The 25471-nt window shown below is 31.6% G+C and overlaps 1 protein-coding gene, 2 long non-coding RNA genes and 1 pseudogene across 4 annotated transcripts; all 4 read right to left on the bottom strand.

The window, feature by feature from the left end:
* Positions 1-859, bottom strand: LOC114381079. Its single transcript, XR_003659937.1, has 3 exons — positions 750-859; positions 498-578; positions 1-351 (listed from the first exon to the last, which is right to left on the bottom strand). It is a non-coding gene; the product is annotated as an uncharacterized LOC114381079 (long non-coding RNA).
* A 383-nt stretch (positions 860-1242) lies between these two features.
* Positions 1243-6589, bottom strand: LOC114381889. Of its 2 annotated transcripts, XR_003660113.1 has the most exons (5): positions 6095-6589; positions 4513-4645; positions 4214-4386; positions 2338-2606; positions 1243-1882 (listed from the first exon to the last, which is right to left on the bottom strand). It is a non-coding gene; the product is annotated as an uncharacterized LOC114381889 (long non-coding RNA). The 2 variants fall into 2 exon arrangements; XR_003660112.1 differs by lacking the exon at positions 4214-4386.
* A 2647-nt stretch (positions 6590-9236) lies between these two features.
* LOC114381680 (ATP-dependent DNA helicase PIF1-like) lies at positions 9237-10253 on the bottom strand. The gene has a single exon (XM_028340915.1). It carries the CDS (start codon positions 10251-10253, stop codon positions 9237-9239), a length of 1017 nt encoding a protein of 338 aa, XP_028196716.1.
* Positions 10254-18267: 8014 nt separating this feature from the next.
* On the bottom strand, positions 18268-22735 carry LOC114381219 (annotated as a pseudogene).
* Between the last annotated feature and the right edge of the window lie 2736 nt (positions 22736-25471).

Raw genomic sequence — 25471 nt, 5'->3', positions numbered from 1 at the left:
TCATGTACATGATAAATAAATTAAACTAATTAATGTCAAGTTAGGCTAATAACACGAAAAAAATAAAATAAAAAAAATTATGTGTACAAAAATTAAATTTACCAAAACTTTTGTAACTATCTTTTCTTTTGCAACTTCGGGAACTTGCTTCCACTTGTCAATGTTAAAAGGAGTATGCTTTTGAACAATAATAAAAATTTCAGTGACAAAATCTGCAACTCTTGGTCCAGCAGCCACCATCTTATCAAGTAGAATGAAAACACACATTTTGTTTGTAGTACTCATCTTTTTTATTTGCAACACTTAAACCATAAGTTACTCCCCTTCCAACTTTTCTTGTATTTGTACGTCCTTTTGCATTTTTCACCGAAAAAAGTTTATAAGAAAACCACCATTATGATATGAAAATTTAAGAATATATATAGAAGAAATTCATAACCAATAAAAGGAAATAGAAAAATAATTTAAAATTTGAAAGAAAATAAAACTATAGGTACCTTCTTCTTCTTCTTGAGTCATGGTATGATTTGAAGAATTTGGAAATTTTGAACTTTAAACGTAACTTGAGTGTGCCATTACTAAATACAAATAGGAAAAAAAATAAAAATAAAAACTTAAATTTTACCTTTCATTATTGTTTATTGAGAATTCTTACACAAATAAAACTAGAGGCGAAGCTTGGAAAGAAAACTTATGGGGGGAAAATATGCTACTATAATCACTTTGTTGAGGGAGAGTTATAGAATTACCTTTTGTTGTTGTTGGGGACAAGCCAAGAAATATCTCATTCTTGCACCATTTTTTTTCTTTCTTCTTGTTTTCTTTTGTCAACGAACAAAACATATTGTTTCTCAACTGTAAGCATCAAATATATTAGTCAAAGAAAAGTATGTATCATGCATAAGGAAGATAAATATTGCCGTTTTTATAGATTATATACTAAAATATATTGTTGATATTATCTAAAATAAAATACAGTTAAAAATATATTATTTTTTAGATAATCCTTTTAGAATTTTTTTAAAAAAATTAAAAAATTGAGAATTCTAAGATTACTTTTTTAAAATCCGTCTTAGAATGTAGATTTTATAAGACGATTTTTCAAAAGAAATATTTTAGAATTTATTTTTTTTAAAATTAAAAATTTAAAATAATAAATTATCATATCATGAAAAACAAAAATTGTTATATGTTACCCATAAAAGAAATATTAAGAGACAAAATACAAATGAAAGATCAGAATATGAAAGACCAAATTTTCATTTCATGAAGAAAGAACCTCAAATATATTAACAAGAGAATATTAAATATAGCTTGGACTAGAAACAGAATCAAAGAGAAAAAAATATAATTAAAATTAAAATAAAATAAAGCTTGTAAGTTGTAACAAGGAAAATAAAGGAAACTAAAAACATCATAGTTCATAAGGAGTTCTCTGACGTTTGCCAATTCAATAGGGGTGGCTACTATAGTGTTATTGCACCAAAAAGATTTGTATTATAACCTAAAGCAAGGGCTGCCAAAATACCAGGAACACCACCTGCCTTATGCATGGCAAGAACTGCGGAGTATAAAGCCCCCACGTGTCCAGTCTGACTTGCAAAAAGGTAGTGGATGAAGAAATAAGCTGCCTGAAGAACAGCTACTGAAGCCGGCCAGCTCAAAGAGAATGACCGAAGGTTGTTGGCCACACAATCAGACATCCAGCTCACATAACCAAGGTTTGTCAACTGGCTTGCCATACCTACCAAAATGGCAAACCAAGCTAAGGTATCCCATGCTGATTTTTCATTCCAACAGTTATTCCAGTCAAGGACTCCTAATAGGAGGAGTATTGATAAACCAATCATTGCAGCTACAGCACTTGCTATGCTGATAGTGTCTTTGCAAAATAAAAAAACACAAATAATACAGAATTCAACCAAGAGAAATATTAAGAAAAAACAACAATCTATACTGCTCAACAGACATGTATAATTCTTCATAGTCATCAACAGAAGGTGAAATGACCTGCATATGAATAGTTTGGGTCCGTTGGAAGACATCAAACTAAAGTTACTATTTATCACTAATGACATTACTTTATTTTATTAAGTTCATATACATATGGAAGAGTTCCTAAAGTAGCATCCATAATAAGCCAAAGAGCATGAAGTAGGTGGCCAGAACATTGATAAAAATTAGAAAGTATTATTTAAATAAATATTCTTCAAATTTCTATATTTCCAGCATCTCCACAAGGATCAAGTTCTCCACCCAAAAAGTCAACAAACTTAGAAATCAGTCCAAAAAACATTCATCCATAGGAATAGATATAATAGATGGCAGAAGACATACCCAAAGATCCATAAAGACACTGCAAGAAGCATTGTGCCGACCATAATCCATTCGTTTTTAATGACAAGGCCCATACTTTCCAGTTTCTTGGCAGCCAGGGCAGGAGCCTCTGGTGTGTCTTTGATTTCAGGGGGATAGAGCTTGTACAAAATCAATGGCATAAGAAGACAAACAATGGCAGGTAAACTAGCCGCCTTAAAGCAAGTAACCCATGGGTTAGGAACTATCACCCCAAGCTCCTCTGCTAATTTGAGACAGTAGATTTTGAGCTGCAACAGTTAGGAAAAGAGCACTAGAGTTACCAGCAGACTGTCATAGGTCACAGAGGCAATGCACAAGTCACTTCATTATTCCATGATAGTAATTTGCAAACAAGAGAACATAACTTCATTATTCCATGCTAGTAATTTGCAAACAAGAGAACATAACACATAGAAGAAAATTCAGCAACATCAGAATATACGCACACAATCATAATGACCATGTCTCAAAAACAAAACAAAACCAAGAAAAATAGACCAAGCTGGCAATATCCAAGATAGATTTCAATAAGCACACATGGGTTATGATATTTACACGGGCATGAGTGTGACCTTTTGTCTGGCATGAGATTTACAGATGGTCCACTCCAGTGAATTTAAGTCCATGTTCTAACTTTTCAAATTAAACCATACCATAGCTATTATGTTTAAAACATTCTAGAATCTTCGGTACAGTTAGGTAGCTGTGAACATGCTTAACTACTATTTGTTTGAGCTCTACAGTACGGTTCATTGCTTATCTCATCATTACTATTCTAGCATCTAGCTTACTATTCTAGCAAAGGATCATACTGAAGTGCCACAACCGCAAGCACAAGCACAAGACAAAAGCATATGCATGCCACAACTCATCATATATACAACTATAATATATATGATTGATGCTACTTGTAGCAGAAATTATTACATAATTTTGAACTATGATGTCAATATATTCTATATATGTGTTGCATAATTGAGGATTACTAACTCTTTCTCCTGTATTGAATTGAAAAACTCAAATTATATGTAATTTTGAGATTAACTGTGAATATAAGAATGATTATGAACTATCTAATAATAAGTAATATTCTCAAGTTGACTTGTGGAAAGAGAGAAGAGTATTCTCAAATTCTAGAAGAATAACTAGTTTGCCTACCCTATACCCACATCAGAAAACAAGACAACAAAGAAAAATATTAACACAAACAAATCGAAAAAACATATAAAATAAGACATTACTATTTTAGGTGTCTAATTAAATCTAGAGATTTCAGTCAAGCAATCTAAAGCCAATTGTTGATTCAAGACAGCAGAACATTATAGCAATTATTTTGTAAGTTTTGGACTTTACACACATTTAGAAGTAGAAAATTGAATTTCTAAACATAAGCTTATTTAAAAAAAATAGGTTATATAACTTTTTTATTACATTAGGTTATATAATTTAGTTTGACAATTTTATAACCAAATAATCTATTCATTCTAAAGATGAAGATTAAATTTATTGTAAAATTGATAGATTTAAAAATAAATTAATAAAAAATGGCAAAGTAACCATGAAAGTTGATAAATATTTTTTTTAATTTATAAAAAATTTAATATACCAATTTGGCCAGCTTTGCAATGAAATGACTATTTTTTTTATAGAAATTTTAAATTTTAAAAGATTAATGCTCGTAATATATTCTATTTTATCAGTGTAGAATAACAAAATGTTAAGTAATACTAAAAATACTTACAAATATATTAAAAAAATATTTTTATTAAAACAATATTAATGATTCTATCATGGAATTTTTAAAAAGAAAAGAAAAATATAATCTAAATATTTCTCAAGAGAGAAAGTTATTTACTCTTGTTGAAATGCATTCTTTGCCTCGAAAGCATTTTCCTCCTTGAGCAAGAGGCAAGAGCATTCATACTCTAAGAACTCCCATGTACTTTGTCTTAACATCTCCAATGTTTTGTTTGCTCAGCAAGCATATCTAGTTTCCCAATCATGACCAGGGGGTCTATCACATAGCACCTCAATGAATGTCACAAAGAAATTATCAATGTTTGGAGCGGCATGAAAATTATCTCCCCTACTCTTGTTGCACCTTAATTCTGTTACTAACTGAGCAATAATTCAGAAGAATTTAAGTTAACCAACCTGAATTAAAGGGAGATGAGGCAGAGAGAAAGGTGAAGATCACTGATTGAAATTGAAGACTTGTTGAGCAGAAAGAATGTTGTTGAAGCTTGTTTGGATTATATTACTTCACAAGTAAAATGCTAAAGTCAAGCTGAAATAGAAAACGTACCACAATAAGGTGTGAACCCCAAATCACATACATGCCAGTGTCATGCATAATTAATAAAAAGAAAATAAATTAAAACAGATCAATGTTTATTTCTAACCATACGATCCATGAATGTTAAATTCAAGTGCGCATGTAATTCGACAATCAGTAATTCATAAGAAGAACGGAGGAGAAAGAAATATATAGCATGAGAAGGTACTGACTAGCATGCAGTATCTAGCAGCTGCTACAAATTAGTATGATATTATTAAATTATTTGACAACTTGCAATGGTTGTGCTTATTCAAAAACTAAGGAGTCCAAAAAGTAAAAAAAAAAAAAAACAGAAAGAAGTTGAATTGTGGTCCATCACAAATAGGTCCAAGAGATAACAAAAAACACTGAAAAAAAAGAACCATCTAAAACCTTTTAAAAACAAAGCAAAATTCATAACGGGTTATTTTCCTACTAGCAAATTACAATGAATTTACTCTAACCTAATCGATAATACAACACTAGCTGGTCAGCACTAGAATTCTCAAACCTCCAGTTTCCATCTGCAAACCACTTAAGTTTTATCTTAACATTACTTTATAGAAAAATAAGGTATATAAAACAAGTTCAATTATCAAATACAATGAATTAGGCAAATGACAGAGGAAGTATCTGAATGTTTATTACCAAAGTAAATGGATCAATTGGAGCCTTTCATCCTTCCAAACTACATCTAAATATGTTCTTAACGACTTGCTAACAAATACCTGATAGAATAATCATGAAATTATAGTACTAACACTTGTTTATCAATTAAAATATGAGCTTGGGGAAAATGATGAGCATTTCAACTTTCTACCAGTTAAATCAATTGCATCTTTCACACTGTTTTGATTTTAATTTAACATAAATAAGTCCTAAGGTCACCTAGTTATATTTACTTTTTTTTTTTATAGAACCTAGTTATATTTACTTGAAGGAATTCTTTCATGAGCCTAAGATACCAATAAAAGAAACCAAATTCTCGGTATAGGTTCACCATAACGGAACATTGAACATCTAAAACATGTTTGTCTAACTTTTCACAAACCCAACTACCATCTCCACCAATTGTCAAAATTCCAGAGAAGTTTTTCACAGATATCACCCATAGCTCTCTATAGAGTAATAAATTGAAATTAAAAAAAAATGAATTCATACTTCAATTATTACAATCAATTGAGGAAGCAAGCCTTACATTAGTAAAATGACAACAAAATTGAAAGGAAGAAAAGAGAGAATATTGTTTGGTGAGAAGAACCATATCAATGCTTTGTCGAGAAGTAGTATCAGCATCGAGAATCTGAAGACTCAGATACACATTTGCTCCGTAGAGTTTCTTAAGGATGAAAAAAAATTGAAATTGATTTCTACTCTAATCGGAAAGGAAAAATGGCAGAAAGAGAGAGTGAGAGAGACCTATCTGTGATGAAGAAAAGAGTAGAAGAATTGGATCCTAGGGTACCACGTCGGAAGCACGCAGCGTAACAGAACACATCCTTTACCATGTCACACAGTAGATTGTGGTATGTTTTGGGAGTCGGGACAAGCACAAGCTCTTCCGCTATTGAGGGCGGCGGTTCTTGGGGGGGGGGGGGGTACAAAGAGTTGGAGCGTCAATGTAGATAAATGGGACACAAGCGGGATAAGGAGGTGGCAAGGTCAATGATGGTTACGCGACAGTCACGTGATTCGGGCATGGCTAAAGGGAGGAGAAGCAAGAAAATGTGGTGGTGTCATTGTTAGGGTTTGTGACTGTGTGAGTATAGGCACTGCTGGATTTCGCGAGAGCGAAAGGAAAAAGGGCTTCAAAGCCCTGAGATGACAACCATTCACTTCTAACCATCTTAGAATGATAGTCTTTTAAGATGATTTTTGTAAAATCGTCTTTGTTGAAAAATTCTGTATTTACAAAAATGCCACCTCCATGGAAACCGTCTTTGAAAGTGTGTCATAAAAATTGTTTTTTTAGTAGTGAGTTGAAGACTCCATGGATGCGAAGAGGGTCAAAGATTCTTTAGATTTAGAGATAATTGAAGACTCTATGGATGCCGAGAGAGTTGAAGACTCTTTATATTTAGAGAGAGTTGAAGACACTTTGGATGAAAATGCTAATACTCTACTTATGTCTTTTTTATCAGATAGGGAAGAGAGGGAAATGCAGAAAGTAATTAGAGACATGTTAAAGCTTTATTGTCCATATTTTTATTAAAATTTATGAATTTGTCTGCTTAAATTAATTTTATTGTTTGCATTAATTTATTTATTGAAATTTCTTTTTTAAATACAAGAATAAATGGAACTTTATAGAGGAATAACCACAAGCTTGGTTTTAGATTGATTTCTCTAGTTGTTTTCTTGCAACTTCTGTAATATTTTATTTGTTGTGGATTATATTGTTACGTTTGTAACTAAATTTAAATAAGATTTAAGTAATTTTTTTAAAAATAATTTCAATAAAAATAATAATTAATCATCATTATTATATTATACCATAAGTTTTGCAAAATGAAATGAATTTTCCATGTTCCCAATAATTTTCATTTCTACATTCTCATTCCGGTAACTCTTCTAACCTCCACAAGAACCACAAGCTTTTGTTTTTACCAAGTGAAGTCAATTTCTTCAAGCAACACAAGTGGACAACCTCTGTACACCGGAGAATGAAAATGCAAGATTTTGGTTAGGTTGTGGAACATGCAACTGAAATTCAAAAATGAGAAATTCCTTCAATTGAAGTGATAAAACTAAAACATTGCATGAGAGAGTCTAAGTATAAAGATTGCATGAGGTGTAGATGCATTTAGTGTAAAACTAAAACCTCTTGGTTGAATGATGTTGTTGCATCAAAACATCAGTTGATTTTAATTAGTTACACAACAACGATGTTTGAATTCAATTAGGAACAACAAAGTCTTACACTCTCAATATAATATTGCACACAGTAATTAATAGACACGTATAGTCTTAAACTGAAACCAAGTAAAAAAAGCATATCTAAAAACTCATGTTCCATGGTTAGGATAATCAAGTTGTGACAAATTTTGTATTCAATGAAACTGTGAAAAAAGTATGTCATTTAAGCTGTTACAACCTTACCAACTGTCATACCTCTTCTGTAAAAAGTATATGAAACTCATGGCTACACAATTATGATGCTCTTACCAACTGCTAAAAAAATTGTATTATGACTGAAAATTGAAGGCTGCATCATTACACTATCATACCATTTAATCACAATAAGGTATTTAATATAAAGTACACTACACTTGAGTTACACAACATTTGTTTAAGACACTAACTATAAGCATTGCATTAAGTTTAGATGCATTCAGTGTAAAATTGAAACCTCATGGTTGATAAGCATTGATTCCTGAAAATATCAGTTCAATTTACTTATTCATGAAACAATCAAGTATTTATTTAATGAGTAACACTGACAGTACAATTTTGCACACAATAACTTATAAACACATATAGTTTTAAGCTGAAGATGAAATAAATAAACCATATATAAAGAACTCATGTTGCAAGGTTAGCAAGATGAAGCTGAGGTCAATTTTGTTATGTATCAAATTATGCAAAAAGTAGATGTCATGAAGCTATACAACTTTTAGATTTGTTAATAACACTACAGTTAACTGCACATGATGTGATTCTGATTGCTTTGGAAATGTATTTATATCAACACAATTGCTCATCATATATGCAGCAGAGTTACACCACATTTGCTTCAGACACTTAGTATAAAAATTGCATCAAGTATACATGCATTCAGCGTAAAACAGAAACCTGGTGGTTGATAATCACTACTGCATCAAAATACAACTTGGATCTACTTAGGCATACAATAGTTATTCTTTTATTCAATGACTCGCACAAAACTGTTACACTTACAATACAATATTTCATACAGTGACTAACAAACACATGTAGTTTTACACTGTTTGCAAGTAAATAAACTAAATTTATAGAACTTATGCTGCAAGCTTAGGAGGATGAAATTGTACTGAATGTTGTCTTGGTGAAATTGTGAAAAAGTAGAAGTCATGAAGTTGGTCCAATTTACAATGCAGTTAATAACCCTGCAGTTAACTATAGATTTTGTAGTACTTCCTTGAAAACTACATTGGTTGTTGAATTTAGTGGTTTATCTTCTTTATCATGAATAAGAATTTTTAATCCAGCTTTGCTCTGTACTCTTGAGAATGCCACATAAAGTTGGCCATGACTGAAAACTGGTTGAGGAAGATATAATCCAACACATTGAAGAGATTGGCCTTGAGATTTATTGATTGTCATGGCATATGACACAATAAGTGGGAACTGTCTTCTAGTCATCTTGAAAGGCTAAGGAGATTGAGATGGTGATAATGACATTCACGAAATGTAAACCAAGCTTCCTACATTTTTTTCCAAAAATTATTCGTGCCTCAATAACATGGTTGGCCATTCTAGAGATAATTAGCCTTGTCTCGTTGCATAGGCCTTCAACTTGATCTAAATTTTGAATCAACATAACAGGTGTGCCAACTTTCAGCCTAATTTTATGATTCGGTATTCATGATGTCTTTAATGAATGTAGAAACTCTAGTGTAATTGCTTCAAAAGCTTTAGTTGCTGCAGCATTTGTCATGTCAATTGAGTCATAGCTGAAATACCCCTTTTCTTCCCCTCGGATAATGTTTAATACATAGTCATTGATTTGGTCTACAACCTCATTTTTTGTAGCAAGTATAGATCTGGATTTGAGAAATTCCTCATCTTTATACTTCTTCTGGATATCTGGGTAGGTATGGTTTACAATTGCTTCAATAGGATCGGTGAAGCTTGTTATTAAAAGATCAGGTGGAATTTTTATCTCATAACAGCCATCATCACTTTTGCCTAGTTTCCCATCACCAACATCTATCAGCCACTGGGAAAAGCTCTTGATTTCTTGTGAATTTGTCAATGTGAGGTTCGACTGCAAACACATATTTTTTGTCAGCTTCAAGACAGTACAGTAGTCCCACAGGTATGAGGCATTTATAGTAGCATGCACTATATCTGATCTACTTCCTCTAGGAATGTCAGGAAGAATTTGCCTGAAATCACCTCCAAATACTACAACTTTTCCACCAAATGGAACATTGTCAGAATTAGACATACACATGATGTCACTCAATGTCTTATCTAATGCCTCAAAACAATACCTATGAGCCATAGGAGCCTCATCCCATATAATCAATTTGGTTGCCTTTAATAGTTCAGCCTGTTCTGTACCTTGGTGGATATTAGACATTGAGTTTTGTAATGTAGGCACAGGAATAGAAAATTTTGAATGTGCAGTTTTGTCATATGGTAATAACAATGATGTTATCCAACTTGACGCAATAGTTAACATAATATCACCTTTTGAACGTAATGTAGAAGCTAATGTCTTCCACATAAAGGTCTTCCCAGTACCTCCATACCCATATAGGAAAAACATTCCACCAGCGCCTCTATTGACAGCATTAATGATACTATCAAAGATATGCCTCTGTTCATGTGTATTTGCATAGAAAAAAAGGAAGGTAGCTACTACATGAGCCATCATTTTTTCTACTGTATTAATACTACATAATCAATTAAAAAGAACACTAGTATTTGCTAACCTATTAGAGAAGCAAAGTATGTTTCAAAATCTTGTTGTAATTGAGCTTTGTCATAATTCTATTCAACATATATATATATATATATATATATATATATATATATATTACCTATATGTGACAACACCACATGTCTTGGAAAAGGCATGGCTGGATAATCCTTCAATGATTTTTTGTTGGATTGTAATATATCTTCAATCTCAAGCAATGCCAAATTCTGTAACTCTTCTATTTCCAGTTGCAAATCTTTGCACACAAAAAAAGAAATAGAGTATTTAAGTTCTGAACAATAATTGTAATTGGAAAAAGAAGCCATGGTTTAATATATGTTACCAGGTATGTTTCTTATCCTTCTTTGCCAATGAAGGATACCATCAATTAGGCACTCACATGTTTCAGACCATACATGATTTGGTCTCTCAATGCTGTTTGATAACAACATTGTTACAAAGAGTCTTCTAAGGAATTGGCCTTAACCCCAATGGTATGCTTCTCTTAAAGCCTCAATATATTCCTTATCATTAACCATGAAACCCATAGCAAAGCAAGCTTCTCTAAATGTAGAATACAATTGACCATTGACTATACGAATTTGTTCATAAGTTGTTGGCCCTTTAACTACATCCAACATCATCCTAAGATAATACAATTCTCTAGTACTTGGAGGCACCCAGTTAAGCCTTCCAATTGTATAGCCTCCTTTATGTGGCTTCCAACATCTTTTATTGGCAATGTATGTAAATTTTGTTATGAATTGTAGATATGTAAGATCTTTTGCTTGTTGGAAAACGGCATTAGCTTGCAGTCAAAAGGTAAACATGGACTCTTTAACGAATGACTTGGACAGCAAGGCATCAATGTTATCACCATCTTTAAATATGACTGAATTCTCACCAGGCAAATGAAAGTACAACCTTTCAACAGCAGGTGATCTCTTGTGAATCTGGAATGAAAATATTCTTCAGCAAGCTTCACAAGGAGAAATATACCTACCATTAAGATAATGCTTAATCTCATGAACAATTTGTTTAGTTGTTCCATCTTCATTTTCAACGGGCACAAGAGCTGCGGTTATGCGATCATAACCTTTATTAATGTACTTGAATAAATACTTGATAAACATTGATTGATTGCACCATTCTATGTTGAGGTGAGCTTGATATTTCAACAATAAGTATGGATTGTATGGTACCATGTATCTATTGTCTAGTGCTACACCATTTCTGTCAGTATATTTACCATCATTACGCCTTTTATAAATAGGATAGTCGTCTTGGTCAACAACAGTTTCAGCTTGCCATTTTTTTTGGGAAATATCTAGAACACTTTCTATCTTTCATGCATGGTGGCTGCCTATTTGCATGACCACATAGACCATGCATCATATGTTTTTTGACACACTCTTAGAGTTGTGATTGTTCAATAGAATCTGGTATCTCAATTGATATGATATGATCAATATCTGTAGGAGATAGATATTTGCTGCCAACATCTAGAAACAACAATATATGAACATGTGACAAACCTCTCTTTTGGAATTTGGTGGTGTAAATATCTACAATTGGAAGATGGATAGGTTAATCACAAGTATACATGCAATGATAAGTTTAGCACTAAGAGCATTAGGAATGAATAACTTACATGCAAGCATATTTCCTAAAAAATTTCTGTCCTTTAAGTCAGACATTAATTGTTCTAGCTTGAGTTTAAAAACTCTTGTTACAATGTGTGGCCGATCTTGTGCAGATAAATTAAGAGTTGAAACAAATCATTGAATCTCAGGCTAGTACGGGTTGCAAGTGAATGTTAAGAGCAAACCTGGAAATCCAACAGTGCTACAAATGGTCATTCCATCAAAGTACAATTGATCCATATATCTATGGCTACCAAAAAAAGATGAAGGTAAGCCAATACGCTTTCCACAATTGGCATGCTGATTTTCAACTGGTGCTGTGAGTTTTTTAAAGTATTATATTGAACACAACGCAACTACTTCTGATGAGATCTGATAAACAATAATCATTCTGTTTCCATCATTGTATAACCATCAACAATGAATTGCTAAAACAACTTCTAGACCTCAATAAATTTTGTGTTTCATCTTTTCTAGACTGCAGCCTAAAACACAAGAACTCTCTGATAGTTAGTTTGCTTCTCTTCCTTTCATAAGAATCATCTGTATCTCTATGTTTGATATCACCGCGGTACCCATCTTCACCATAAGGAAACAACAGAGGATATTGCAATCCAAGATAACCTGAACGAAGCTCATTGATTCTTTGTAATCGTCCAATTTGCTTTTCAAGTATTATGTCTTGATTTATAGGTTAACTTGCATCACCAACAATAACTGCAACCACCTCTGAAACTGTGGGCGAATTATAAATCCTTCCATCCTTCTTCCTATCTGCAATCAATTGTAGGTTAAGATTCTTTTTCTAATAGTTATCATATCTGTCTTTCGCCATCCGAAAAGACTTAGAAAAGACATTGTATTCATCAAGCATATCTTTTAACTTCGACACAAGCTTTGAATCAAGTAGATTTGCCTTGCACAAATACTGAAAATGTCATCAGTAACATAAACTAAATAATTCAGTCCATCATTTACCTGTGTGACAACTGAATAAAAAGCGTCATTTAGCCATTCAAAGTAAACAAAGTAAAAAAAAAACACATTTACCTAATTGCACCAATTCTGTTTTCAATTTCATTTTTTGTTTCCAATTTCATTTTCTGTATCATATATATACAGTTAGGCAAATTTTGGTGGTTTCCCAACCATTGGTAGCAGGCTTCCAATCAAATGGCATGACTGTCCATGAATTTTGTATATTGCTAGACCTTTTCCTTTGAGCAAACTTGTATCCATCTTGGCCCTAGGAGAGCCGAATGCAATCATCATATTATAAGCCTTGATATATTGTTGGTAATTTCTGCTTTCGCGTGATTCGTCATCACATAGTAGTTGTTGCAAAAGCATTGGAGGATTCTTTAGAAAAGGAAGTTGTATCTTTCCCATGTTGTAACAAAGACTATATTTGGAATTAGCTTGCTTTCTATTTTTCCTCGTTCTTTCTTCATACCACATAGCAGCTTGACAATATGGACATATTTGAGAAGGGTCGCCTAGATCAACATATCCTACAAAATAAATGTTATTTAGGGGCAAAGGGAATAAACTATAAAACATGAACACCCACTCAAACTTAGCATATTTCTACCATCCACTACACTGCAGCCATACCAGGTGTTGAGGACTAGAGTGATTCAACAAGAAGGGGAACAAGTACAACAGTGGTTGATCCAGGGCTTCTAGTTTCATGTCCAAACCTAGCCCTAATGTGTCGAATATTAACTTTTTCCTTCTAAACATTAAATCCATACAAGTTTCAATTAATCTTAGATGTAACCTAATAAAGAAATATATCTCAGCACTTATCACCCGTGCCAGTGGAATAAAATTATACATGTTTTATCATTCAAAAATCAGTCAAACAAGGTTGAAAAACAAAGATTTCAAAACATTTGTCATTCTATTCTATGAAAATTATTGAATTCAAAGCCAAAAAAAAAATAGAATACAATATACGTCACAGAATAGCCATAACAGAACTAGACCAACATCATTGGTGAGAAGAGTAGCTTGGGTAGTTTATTGAGAATGTGGAGCATCTAAGTTTAACTGAAATCAATAGTTTTGCTAGCTTGAGCATTGGGTTTATGTGGCCTTGTGCTAGGTATGGGATGCACACAGAAAAAAAAAAAAAGCAAAGACAAATCAATAAAAGTAGCAACTTAGCATAAAAAAAACTATAAAACATGAACACCCACTCAAACTTAGCATACTTCTACCATCGTGCACATAGGTACAACAACCCACAAAGAACACGAAGTTGACCTATGTACCTCGTGGAGAAAGCTTTGAGCTTTGAGCACCCACAAGTGTTTCAGCACCCTAGTACCTCGCGGAGAAGTGACAAACATGAACTGTTTTAGCACCCTAGTACCTAGTGGAGGAGTGTATGTAGGGTTTTCTTCGAGCCACAGTTCCAAGAGTAGTGTAGGGTTTTCTTCGATAGGGGGTTCTGTGGGTTCGAACGAGCGGTTTTCAGCAGTATTGAAAACAATGTGGGACAATGTCGGTGTCAAGCGAGCGGTTTCCGGCAGATTTCAAGCGGGAGGAGAAAGAGAAGACCGAGTGTAGGGGTTTCGAGCGCGCGGGTTGTGAAATTTCAACGTTTTAACTTATAAACATAACAACATCGGTTTTTTTAAGGATAACTGATGTTAATTGAATATAGTTAAGATCGATTTTTAGAAAACTGATGTTAACATCAACTAGGTAACATCGGTTTTTTAAGGATAACTGATGTTAATTGAATATAGTTAAGATCGATTTTTAGAAAACTGATGTTAACATCAACTAAGTAACATCGGTTTTTTAAAAAACCGATGTTAAGATCAACTCCTTAACATTGGTTTTGTCACAACCGATGTTAACTATATGCAGTTAACATTGATTTTGCCAAAATCGATGTTAACATATTCATCTTAACATCATGTTCACATCGGTTATTTAAATAATCGATGTTAACATGAAGTAGTTAACATCGGTTTTTCTAAAATCGATGTTAAGTAACTCCATTTATTTACAAAAATGTTACCGTGCTTTAATTAATATCGGTTTTCACAATAACCGATGTTAATTGACCGATGTAGAAAGGTTTTTTTTTAGTAGTGAGAGATTAGAAACAAGTAAGCTGGTAAATCCCAATTGTTTGTTACTTGATGTTGTGTTTAATCAAGCCAGGTCTGTCATTTACATGCACTTAAAATGAAAGCCCCTTCTTCCTATATAGAATTCTTAGAGAATGTTAACAAGAGTACCATACAAAAATACAAAGTTATTTAATAATATTTACATTTTGAGTATTCAACTTCAATAAAATGTATCAGTTACGCTTGTACATTTTTTTTAACAAAAATTAGTTACACTTTAATTAGTTATAAATCGTCAAAATCATATTATCTAGAACTTTCATGCTTTTAAGAATAGGATAATCTCTGTGTACTCTAATTATTATGCCGCAATGTATTTTTCTCAAATAGGATAATCTCTATTTGCATGTCATATGAATTTTTATATCACCGTAAATAAATAAATAAATTATTTTCCTTTCCAATTAATCAACAATGTTTATTTTTATTTTTAATTACTACGTAAATATCTTTAATCAACATTAAGTATAATACAATATTTGAAAAGTCACCTTTAATAACGTATTTGTCTAATTAATCTAATTACTACGTAAATAGTTAGGTTCTTGTGTAGGATTAGCTACTTATAAGAGGATTAAAATGTAAAACAGCAAAAAGAAAGAGTAAACGATTGATTTCATCTTTTAAGTATTATGTTCTTAACAAAGAATATATAAATTCATTTGGCCGAATAAAAAAAAAAAGATTGTAATAGTAATCCCTTTCTAGAATGATGTTTTATTCCAATATTTTGTTAGGTGCACCTAGAAATTTGTTCTATTGTACCTATTTTTTTCCCACTTTGTTTGATGGATATCTTGTTTGCCCCCTAATTACACTACTCCACTTTCCTCGGTAATAAAAATAGTATTTTTCTGTATATGAAGTCTTGCTGCTGAGATTCTAACTTCTAAACTCAAATCATAATTAATCTCATTGTCATGTATCCATTTTATAACTAATAACCAATCGTTTACATTTGTGACTTAATCCAATGAATAAGATGTAAAGTAAGTCACAACTTTTTTAACTTTTTGATGAAACTATAAATGCGGAAATAAAAAGAACAAGAGAAACTCAGTTAAATTAAATTTCAGAGACTAAGTTAAATCTCAGCACAAATGTATATAGTTTGTTTGTGCCTTGTTCAAGCTTGAAGCCTGAAGACCCTTGTGTGAGGAGTTGTATAAATATACAAATTTTTACTAGGCTTCCTCCACCTGATAGATGATAGGATAATCTTTTTAGAGGGTTGGTCTTTGACACCTGATAGACGATAGGATGATCTTTTTAGATGTTGGTCTTTGACAATAAGTCAATTGGTGGGAGAGAACAAGGAGATGTGAAACTATGACCTATAAAGAAAACATAATGTAAAATATGCAAAAATCAACATTGATTTTGTTGAAAACCGATGTTGTATATGACTTTCAAAATCGGTTTTTTCATAATCGATGAAGAAAGTGTTTCAAAATACACAATTCAACATCGATTTTTCTTAAAATCCGATATTTTTTGCACCACAACATCAATTTTTCTTAAAACTAATGTTGTTTGCACAACATTGATTTTTACAAAAATCGATGTTGTGAGTGCACCACAACATTGGTTTTCAACAAAATCGATGTTGATTTTCGCATATTTTACATTTTTTGGTTTATTTCTTATAATATGACATCAGTTTTCTTAAAAATCGATGTTGTGTAGTGTATTTTAACATTGTTTTCATAACCGATGTTAACGTTGATACTTTTAACGTCGGTAGTTTCAATATCGATTCAAAACTAATGTTGAATGTCCAAAATAAACGATGTTAAAAACTCTTTTCTAGTAATGAGACTTGATGGTGGGCTTAGGGATCCAACCCTTAATCATTTTATTTATGTTTTATATTAGTTGGGACTAGCTTAGGGATTATATATAATTATAGACCTATGTTGTATTTATTCCCTTAAGGAAATCCCTTGAGATTTGTTTTGGATATCTTATGATGTGTTGATGTTGTAGTGCTCTAAAACACAAGTAGATTAATAGAGTCTTACTAGCCAATGTTCTTAAGAATAGTTAAGGAATTAAAAGGAAAAAATATATTTAATGTGTGAAAATCATAAGATAGCTTAAAAGAATTAAGTTATGGATAACACAATTTTGCACATTTTAATAAAATCTTTCTCATTTTAATTCATTAACCAATGTCGTAAGAGTAGAGCACTAGTTAGCATTTGCTTTATATTTTATGACTTGATGACATTTATTTGCGATTATTAGATGACATGCTTGAAATTGTGAAAAATTCATGATATTTTCATTAATTAAATTAATTCAAAAGCTTTTAAAAAGACTAAAAAGTAAATCTTTATATGTGATAGTTTAGTGTTTATGTAATGAAATGGAATTGTTACAAGTACACCTGAAAGGCCCCAAAAGCGTTTGTAATCTTAGGCAACCAAAATATTAGCATCCATGCACATAGCTTTAATTTGAAAACTTTATAATTCCTCAAAGGAATAAGTACCCAACGACTACAGCATTCCATCTGTAAAACCATTTGTTGTATGAACCCGGTAGCCGTTGGTTCCAATCCTTTATTTTAGGTCACCCCAACATCCATACTTTCACACCAAGAATGTCATAAAAAAAATCGTGAGAACACAAAGGTTACATTTTTTACACAGTTGCTGTAACATTAAACCTGCAGCATGATAAAGGATATGAAAATCCACCTCTGGTAGTTAGCCATCTCCATGACAAAACCTTCAACAAACCTCCCATATAACCATCATCTCAGCCAATTCTTGCTTCTTTGCTTGGAATGCACAAGAGTTCATGTTTTTCCATATAACCCAAATAATCACAAACCAAACAACCTCCCATATATACAAGTATTTTCTTGTACAGTTGATAATTATCAACAGTACAAGAAAATAACCAGTTTTGAATAAATAACTGGTTATATAATCAGTTTTTTAAAAAATAAAACTGATTTTACAAAATCATGATCGGTGAAAAAAAAGTTAGGGTTATGATTATAAAAACTAAATTGTTATATGTTATTATATTGTTATGATTAAATTATTTAAATAACTAATCGTGACAACCTTTAATTGTCGTAGTAAAATTTGGTGCAGTGAATGTAAAAGAGAACAAAATTGTTGCTTGTTGTTTCTTGTTAGCTATTCTATTTTTTTTCTTTGGTAATACAAGGACCATCCGAATTACATTTTCTATGCACATGATCATCATGTATGTAATCTTACACATAACAAGTTAATAGGGCATTTTTGAAGCTGGCATGCTTCGCATTTATATCTTAAAAAAATGAGTAAGAATGAGACTTGGCATCTCAATGGTAATAGCATTAGCCATTATGGTATGTGTCATTGAGCATTAAGTTGATGATGAGGAGGAGGTTGTTTGGACTGGTCATATTCTACAGATTCATTCTTAGGTTGTTCCACGTGTGAGGGAGTGATTGGGATGTTCACCTGCCCATTTGGCATCATATCTGTCATGTCGGGTCCCACCATGCCATGCTGAATATGATGATGAGGATACAAGGTGTACCCTAGAGGCCATGCTTGAAGGTTCCCATCACTTGGATTTGACACGTGGCACTCCCCCATGATTCGTGGATTAGCATTTGAACTTGTCCCTTGGGAAAATGAACCATACACGGTGGAAGACAAGTCCCTGGATATGTATCATCGTCATTTTATTTTTATTACTATATTAATAATATTATACAAATGTTTTCTTTTCTTACGAGAAGTGTTTTCAATTTTACTAAAGGAAATCATCATTAATCAGAAAGTATAAAAACATGAAATTGAAACCTCAAAGGATCTAAAGGAGCAGATGCATCAAAAATCTGGGTATGGTTCTGATTCCCATCCTGCAACCAACCTACATTCTCGAAAGAGGTCGGTATCCCCTGCCAAAATTATATAATCCTAATTAATCAAAATAGCAGTGTATTAAGAGTTTATCGATAACAAGATGTTTATAGTGTAAATCAAACAAATATCATTTTCTTTATTATTTTTAAAATAATTATTACAAAATCTGACAATCTTATTATTATATATTGGATAATTGTGTAAAAAATATTTATATTGTCAATATATTTAAATTAAATCCTTTATATAATAAAATTATACATTATTAGTGTAAAAATTTCACATTGTTAACATATCAAAAATTAGAATGACTTGGAATAGCAATTATAAAATTCGATTAACTTAATGACTATATATTATAATTTTTAAATGAACGAGTGTAAAAAAAATAGCAATGTAATTACGAATAAATTATTATAATTAATTTTTTTTATATAACTACATGACCATATTAAATTTGTCTTCTAGACTTACTTATTGTAAAAAAAAAAAAAAAATATTCCTTAGTAATTGAATTCATTGATTACCTGAATACCAGATGGATCATACGAAGATAGATGGTTGCTCAACAAGTATTCCTGCAACCACAGTTAACAAGTTTTCCAAATAATATAGATTTGTACAAAGTACTAAATCACTAAGACCCTAAAGATTGATATAGATTATTATAAACCTTTCTCTGTATGACACGTGTCAAGACATCTACAAGATACTTTTCGCTGTTTTCAAGATCCGCCATAGTTGACATCTTTAATGGGTCGGGTTCATATAACCTGTATTTATCCTTCCAACATTAAAAACATTATTGAAAAGCATAAAAGAATAAACAAATACTATATGAGCTAGTAATAATATTTTTAAGATGAAAATTAAGTGTGAAGTAATTTTGTTGTCAAGGAACCTTATTTGCTCCTCTGTCATTTGAAGTTGTTGCTGTAACTTATTAACTTCTTGTTGGAGTTCCTGGTTAAGAAGAGATTTTCAATAATAATTTTGTGAATTATAATGGAAATAAGAGTCTTATTTTAAAAGAAGAATGGATTGCATAAATCAATATATGTCGGTGTGAACATGATGTAACTAAAAAGTTAGTGTTTAACATAAAATATAGCATGGTTTGTTTAATTACCTCAATCTCAGAGTTAATGTCTCCCGGACTTGTTTGAAGCATTAGGAAAGAATAAACAAAAATTAGCACTATTAGATCATCCAAAATATTTTAAAAAATTATTAAAAGAAATTTTAAACATTTATACAAACTTGGCCAGTTGAAGAGCTATGTCATTTTCACTCCTTAGTTGCTGAAGGGTCCTAAGCAGATACTGCAAAATGTCCAAACATTTATGGAGTAGTCATGTTAACAATAAAAAACAACTAGGCATTTTAATTCGAAGATTTGTAAAATATATCCAATCCTAAGCTAAGTCAAAGAATGATTTTATTTTATAACTTCTTAATAGGTGGTTGACTAAACTTTTGAAAGTGACTTATTATTTTTTGTACAAACTCTTACAGATCTTTTCTATTAAAAATAAGTTATGAATTTATATGTATTTTTAGTATAAAGACATTGTGGATCAATTAGAAATCATTCTAAGTGTGGCTTTTAAAAAAATTATAAAAATTAATAAATTTAACATATATAATAATTTGTAAATTATAAATATTCATATGATAAGCGATACATTTTTAATTAAATTAGTTACTCAAACGTCAAATATTCATGCTTGAAATATTATTGTAAAATAAATTCTATTTTTTCTTGGAAAGGGTTTGATTTTTATATAAATTTAGTAAGTGAAAATACCTCCTTATTCTGAATACCCCTGCCACAAATAAATATATCAGGAAAAGATTTAGTGACCTGGACAAATTAAGTATTATATGGGAAATAAGGCAGAGAATTCTTGAAATTATACCTGCGGTAGGGTAGCTCAGGAAAACTTACAGCGCTACACGAAACAAATTACAATAAATAATAAAACCTCAATGCAATAAAAAAAAATTTATAACCACCATATCACATGAGAAATCAAGGTTCAGAACTTACTTATCTCTTACTTGATCAGGAAGATTAATGTAACGAGTGAAAACATCCTCAATCCTGAATACCACAACAAATAACAAAATGACTATAGCTCATTATATGATCAAATAATGAATCTCACATTCATTATATAGAAAAATATAAATCAATTAAATCAAAGACCGGAAAAATTAAGAGGTGGAAAGAGAAGATATCTTTAAAAAATTGGTAACAAGCTGCGTATAGATTAATGTCATGCACATTATATTTCCGAAAGGCTAGTTAAATATAAATAAAGTATAACTAAGCTGCGTTTAGATTAATGTCATGCACACTATATTTCCATCTGTCAAACATAAGTATAAATATATCTCTACAAGGTTAAGAATTTTATTTTTAAAAAAAAAACCATTGGATGGTTTAGCTTTAAATTTTACTTATCAGGTTACTTCTCTTAAAAGAATAACTACTTGACATTTTTTTTAAAAAAAAAATTTTGGGCAAAAATATTAGTTGCTGTTTTTCAACAAATTCAGAAGGCCAACGATGATGAAGCAAAGATTCAACAAAAAATATATCTTGCTTAAGATCCTAATCCTCAGGGCAGAGATATGGCCATTCAGCTAAAAAGGTAGAACACAACTTAACAATCTAACTTCCAAGAAGAAAAAAAGCTAACTATTGTTTTAAAAATAATCTAATTATTCAACGAAACTGGGACAAATATAACTATTTTTGTTATCTAACCGTGCGCCATCGCATGTAAAACATAAACAAGACATTGTTGAGGAAGAGAATTAAGAGAAATCCTAATTCCCTGATGGGCAATATAGAAGTTTGAGGGAAGCTTATGAAAACTTGTTGTGTTCTATTAAGACGAATATCATCCTCCAAATTAAAATAAATCAACAAATAACATGACAAGTTATTAATTACACTCATGAGTTAAACCTTCGAATGTAGAAATATAAGAAAATGGAGATAGAATAACTTTTAACTTTCTGAAAATGGATTGGAAGCAACCAACCCTTCAGATGCATTAGTTTCCTTGTTATATTAATTCTGGAGATTAATTTCGATCTATTTCGTTCAAATGACGACACATCATACTCACTGCCAAAGCTTTATTTGGTGAGATCTAATTCCTGATTTCATTATATTAGAATTTTTCAGAAATAGTACTCGTTTTTTCGTGCTGCTTTATTTGTTTTTTGGGAATGAATTCTTTAGTATTTGATAGAGGATCAATTGACTTTGGGGTGCCAACATAGTTGGACGATGTCTTAGTCAATTGTGATACTTTCATATCAATGTTTACGAAAAATAAAATGACTACACAATATACATATCATTATACATAATTAACAAACAAATGTATGAGAAAGGAAATTAATTCAAATCCAATGTTTGCAAATTAGAGAAAGAGATTAAGATATGATCAAGGAGGAGCGTACCTTCTCCTACCGGAAAAGTGATTCACACGTCCTGATGGAGAAAACATTATAACGGCAATATCAATGTCACATAAGATTGATAGCTCGTATGCTTTCTTGATGAGGCCATTTCTACGTTTAGAGAATGTAACTTGTCGATTTGTGGGGTTCTCTATTCTCTTTATCTCAAGTTTAACACGACCCATATTCTTGATCGATGATTTATTATTATCTATAAACTGTAAAGTACGTTGTTGTATTCACGATTGCAAAAAAAGTAAATGAAGAATCTGAAGGAGGAAATCTAAATTGCCCTATCTTTTTTTTGAATCGGAAAACAAGAAAATTTTAATATATGGAAACATGCATGACGAACCTTAAAAGAAGGACCCGTTGGATAGGAGAGAGAAAGGGAATGGTTATAAACGGGAGAGAGGAGAAAAGGAAGGGAGGCGGAGAGATTGATGAGTTTATAAGGAAAGGGTCGTAGATGCTTTGGGTCATTTCATATTGTTTATGAAATATAGAGTAAAATTAATTATGCAAAGAAAATTATTAGTTTGCAACATATACTTTGGTTCATTGACTGATCAAAATACTCTTGTTCATTGAATAAGAAAAATGATTCGAATTATGATATATTTATGTTTCGGCCAATTTCTATGAGTGGTATAGAGAATATCAAGTATTTTTAATTTTATCCAAGTTTTATTAGTTTTTTTTATAAATTAAAAAACTCAGTAGCATATTTCATATGGAAATTGGTTGGAACTAATAAACAGATTATGACTCTAAATGAATATACAATAATAGTCTATCTAATCTGTATATGTATATGTGCTTTAAAACTATAGAGAGAAATATGTGTGCGCTTTAGAGTTCGAAGTGTGAAGAATAGTACATTAATTAAATTCATAATTCACCATTTCATAAAACTACGAATTATGAAAAAAAAAATGTCGAATCACTCATATAAGCATCTATATTCAACAAAAAAAATCATATAAGCATAGTCTGTATTAAATATTGATTATGATTTATTACTTGTGTCCTTATTTATTAATAATTTAACAGTCATATAATATTTTTATTATTATTATTGTAGGAAAAAAAAGGAAAGAAAGAATATTCACCACTCAAAGTACGTATTAAAATTAAAAATAAAAAAAAAATGCAACTGCAAAATATTTTTGACATTAAATGTTTTTAAAAAAAATCAACATTTGAAATTTCTAATCTGCTCGATCGAGCAACTGTTACAAATTAATGAAATATATTTTTAATTAAAAAGATTTTATTTTATTTTAAAAGGTACAAACACCGATGTTTAAATAAGCAATTGGTGCTTATTTACTTTTAAAAGTATAAGCCTCCAACAGTTTTTGCTACATAAGCCTCAAAAGTACTGTGATGCCTAATAAGAAACCTCAGAGATGAACAAGACAGTTAACTGAAATCAAATTGGTTCATTAAAATAATTGTTCTCTAATCGAATGATCATATTTCGTGTGCAACCAAAATAGCAGTAACGTATAGTAAGGTAAAAGAAACACAGTAGCAAGTTATTACTGCTTCAAAAATTAGCACTTACAAGGGTACTGGCTAATTAAGTTGCAAAAGTAATATTATTATTTTGACATTCAAATTCATGAGTGTGTTTTCCTTAACATTAATAAAACCCATAGACGCTGTAGCATGTTCAATTTCTGAAATCCTCTCATTTGCAGAACATTTGGATGTATATGAAACTTTTTTTCCACCTAGATGTCAAAAAATCTAGTTATCTTAAGCAATGGTCAAAAACAATTTCAGAAGTATCGAATTTAATTTGGAGAGAAGATTTATGTATTGTTAGTGTCAGTAATTAATGAACAAGGAGTAGGAGTAGGACCTCACTGGTTTGGTGACTTACAAGCATGCACTGAAGCTAGCTAGGTCCTTAAGCACACCATGAAAGAATAAAAAATGCATGCATCAATGTGGCTCAAAAGTGCAAGTTGGCATCAATGTTTCCAAATTCCATTATTTGCTTTGTGTGCCTTTAGTGATCAGAAGTGTGAGAGAATAAGTTATTTTTTAAAATCAAAGAAAGGAGGAGAGGATGGGATTGTGTAGTGCATGTAGAGAAAAAAAATGTGACGGAGAGTGGTGTTGTCGGCCTCAAGAAATGTGTATATATGTTTGTGTGCCTATAAAAATATGAGCTTCCTGTGAAGAGGAATATGAGTAATGCCTATCCTAGGTTGTTAGTTAATTATGGTGCCCATCATGCAAAAGTAGGATTGTCCCCTACTAAGAGTTGTGTTTGTTTTATCGTTTCAATTTGTTGGCACGTGTTCTGATGCATATAATTTTTTTAGAAGCAACAAATTGTTACTTCTCCTTGAATTACGTTTGAAATTTATTCAACGGAAAAACAAACACACACTAAGTCATGTGCAGTGTTAATTGGTTTGGATTGTAAGGTTCATTGAGTCAATCTGATCTAATTAACACTCTATGGTATTCCTTATCAAAGTGGGTAGAATCACTTGAGTCATAAAACTTTTTGTAAGTTATTTAACATAATTGCATATCTATCGAAATGTAGAGGCCATTTTCATATATAGTGCTTCCAATTAAAACACCCTTTTTCATGTTTCCATCATCAACCAACCTTTTGATCCTAACTGCTAGACAACCAATTGCTTTGTAAATTTGTCACCTTCCAGCCTTGACATGTCACGGTTTCGGATTTTGGTAAGAACATTTAGCGTCCACCGTGGGGACATGATAAAACAAACCCAACGGCCTCTCGTCAATCCTTTCACATCCATGGTTAGCAATAAGTCTGGCATCAAACGCGAGACCCCCCCTCGCAAACTCACATCCTCATCCAGCAACTATGAAAGACACGAACACTCTACAGCAATTCTAAAACCTCATTGCGGAGAAAGAGCGATGCCACGAGAAAGAGTTGACAAAACTAAAAGCTGATCATGACCAGCTAGAGGCTCGTGTCAGACGTCCCCAAGGTGACGAGCAATCCGCCCACACTTTGCCTG

This window comes from Glycine soja, chromosome 13, assembly GCF_004193775.1.
Source record: "Glycine soja cultivar W05 chromosome 13, ASM419377v2, whole genome shotgun sequence".
Taxonomy (NCBI): Eukaryota; Viridiplantae; Streptophyta; class Magnoliopsida; order Fabales; family Fabaceae; genus Glycine; species Glycine soja.
The sequence above is the reverse complement of the archived record's forward strand: the minus strand, read 5'-3'. Positions and strand labels throughout refer to the sequence as shown.

Excerpts from the sequence above, each read along its gene's own strand:
- LOC114381680 (XM_028340915.1), bottom strand. The coding sequence starts at position 10,253 with ATGGCTCATGTAGTAGCTACCTTCCTTTTTTTCTATGCAAATACACAT.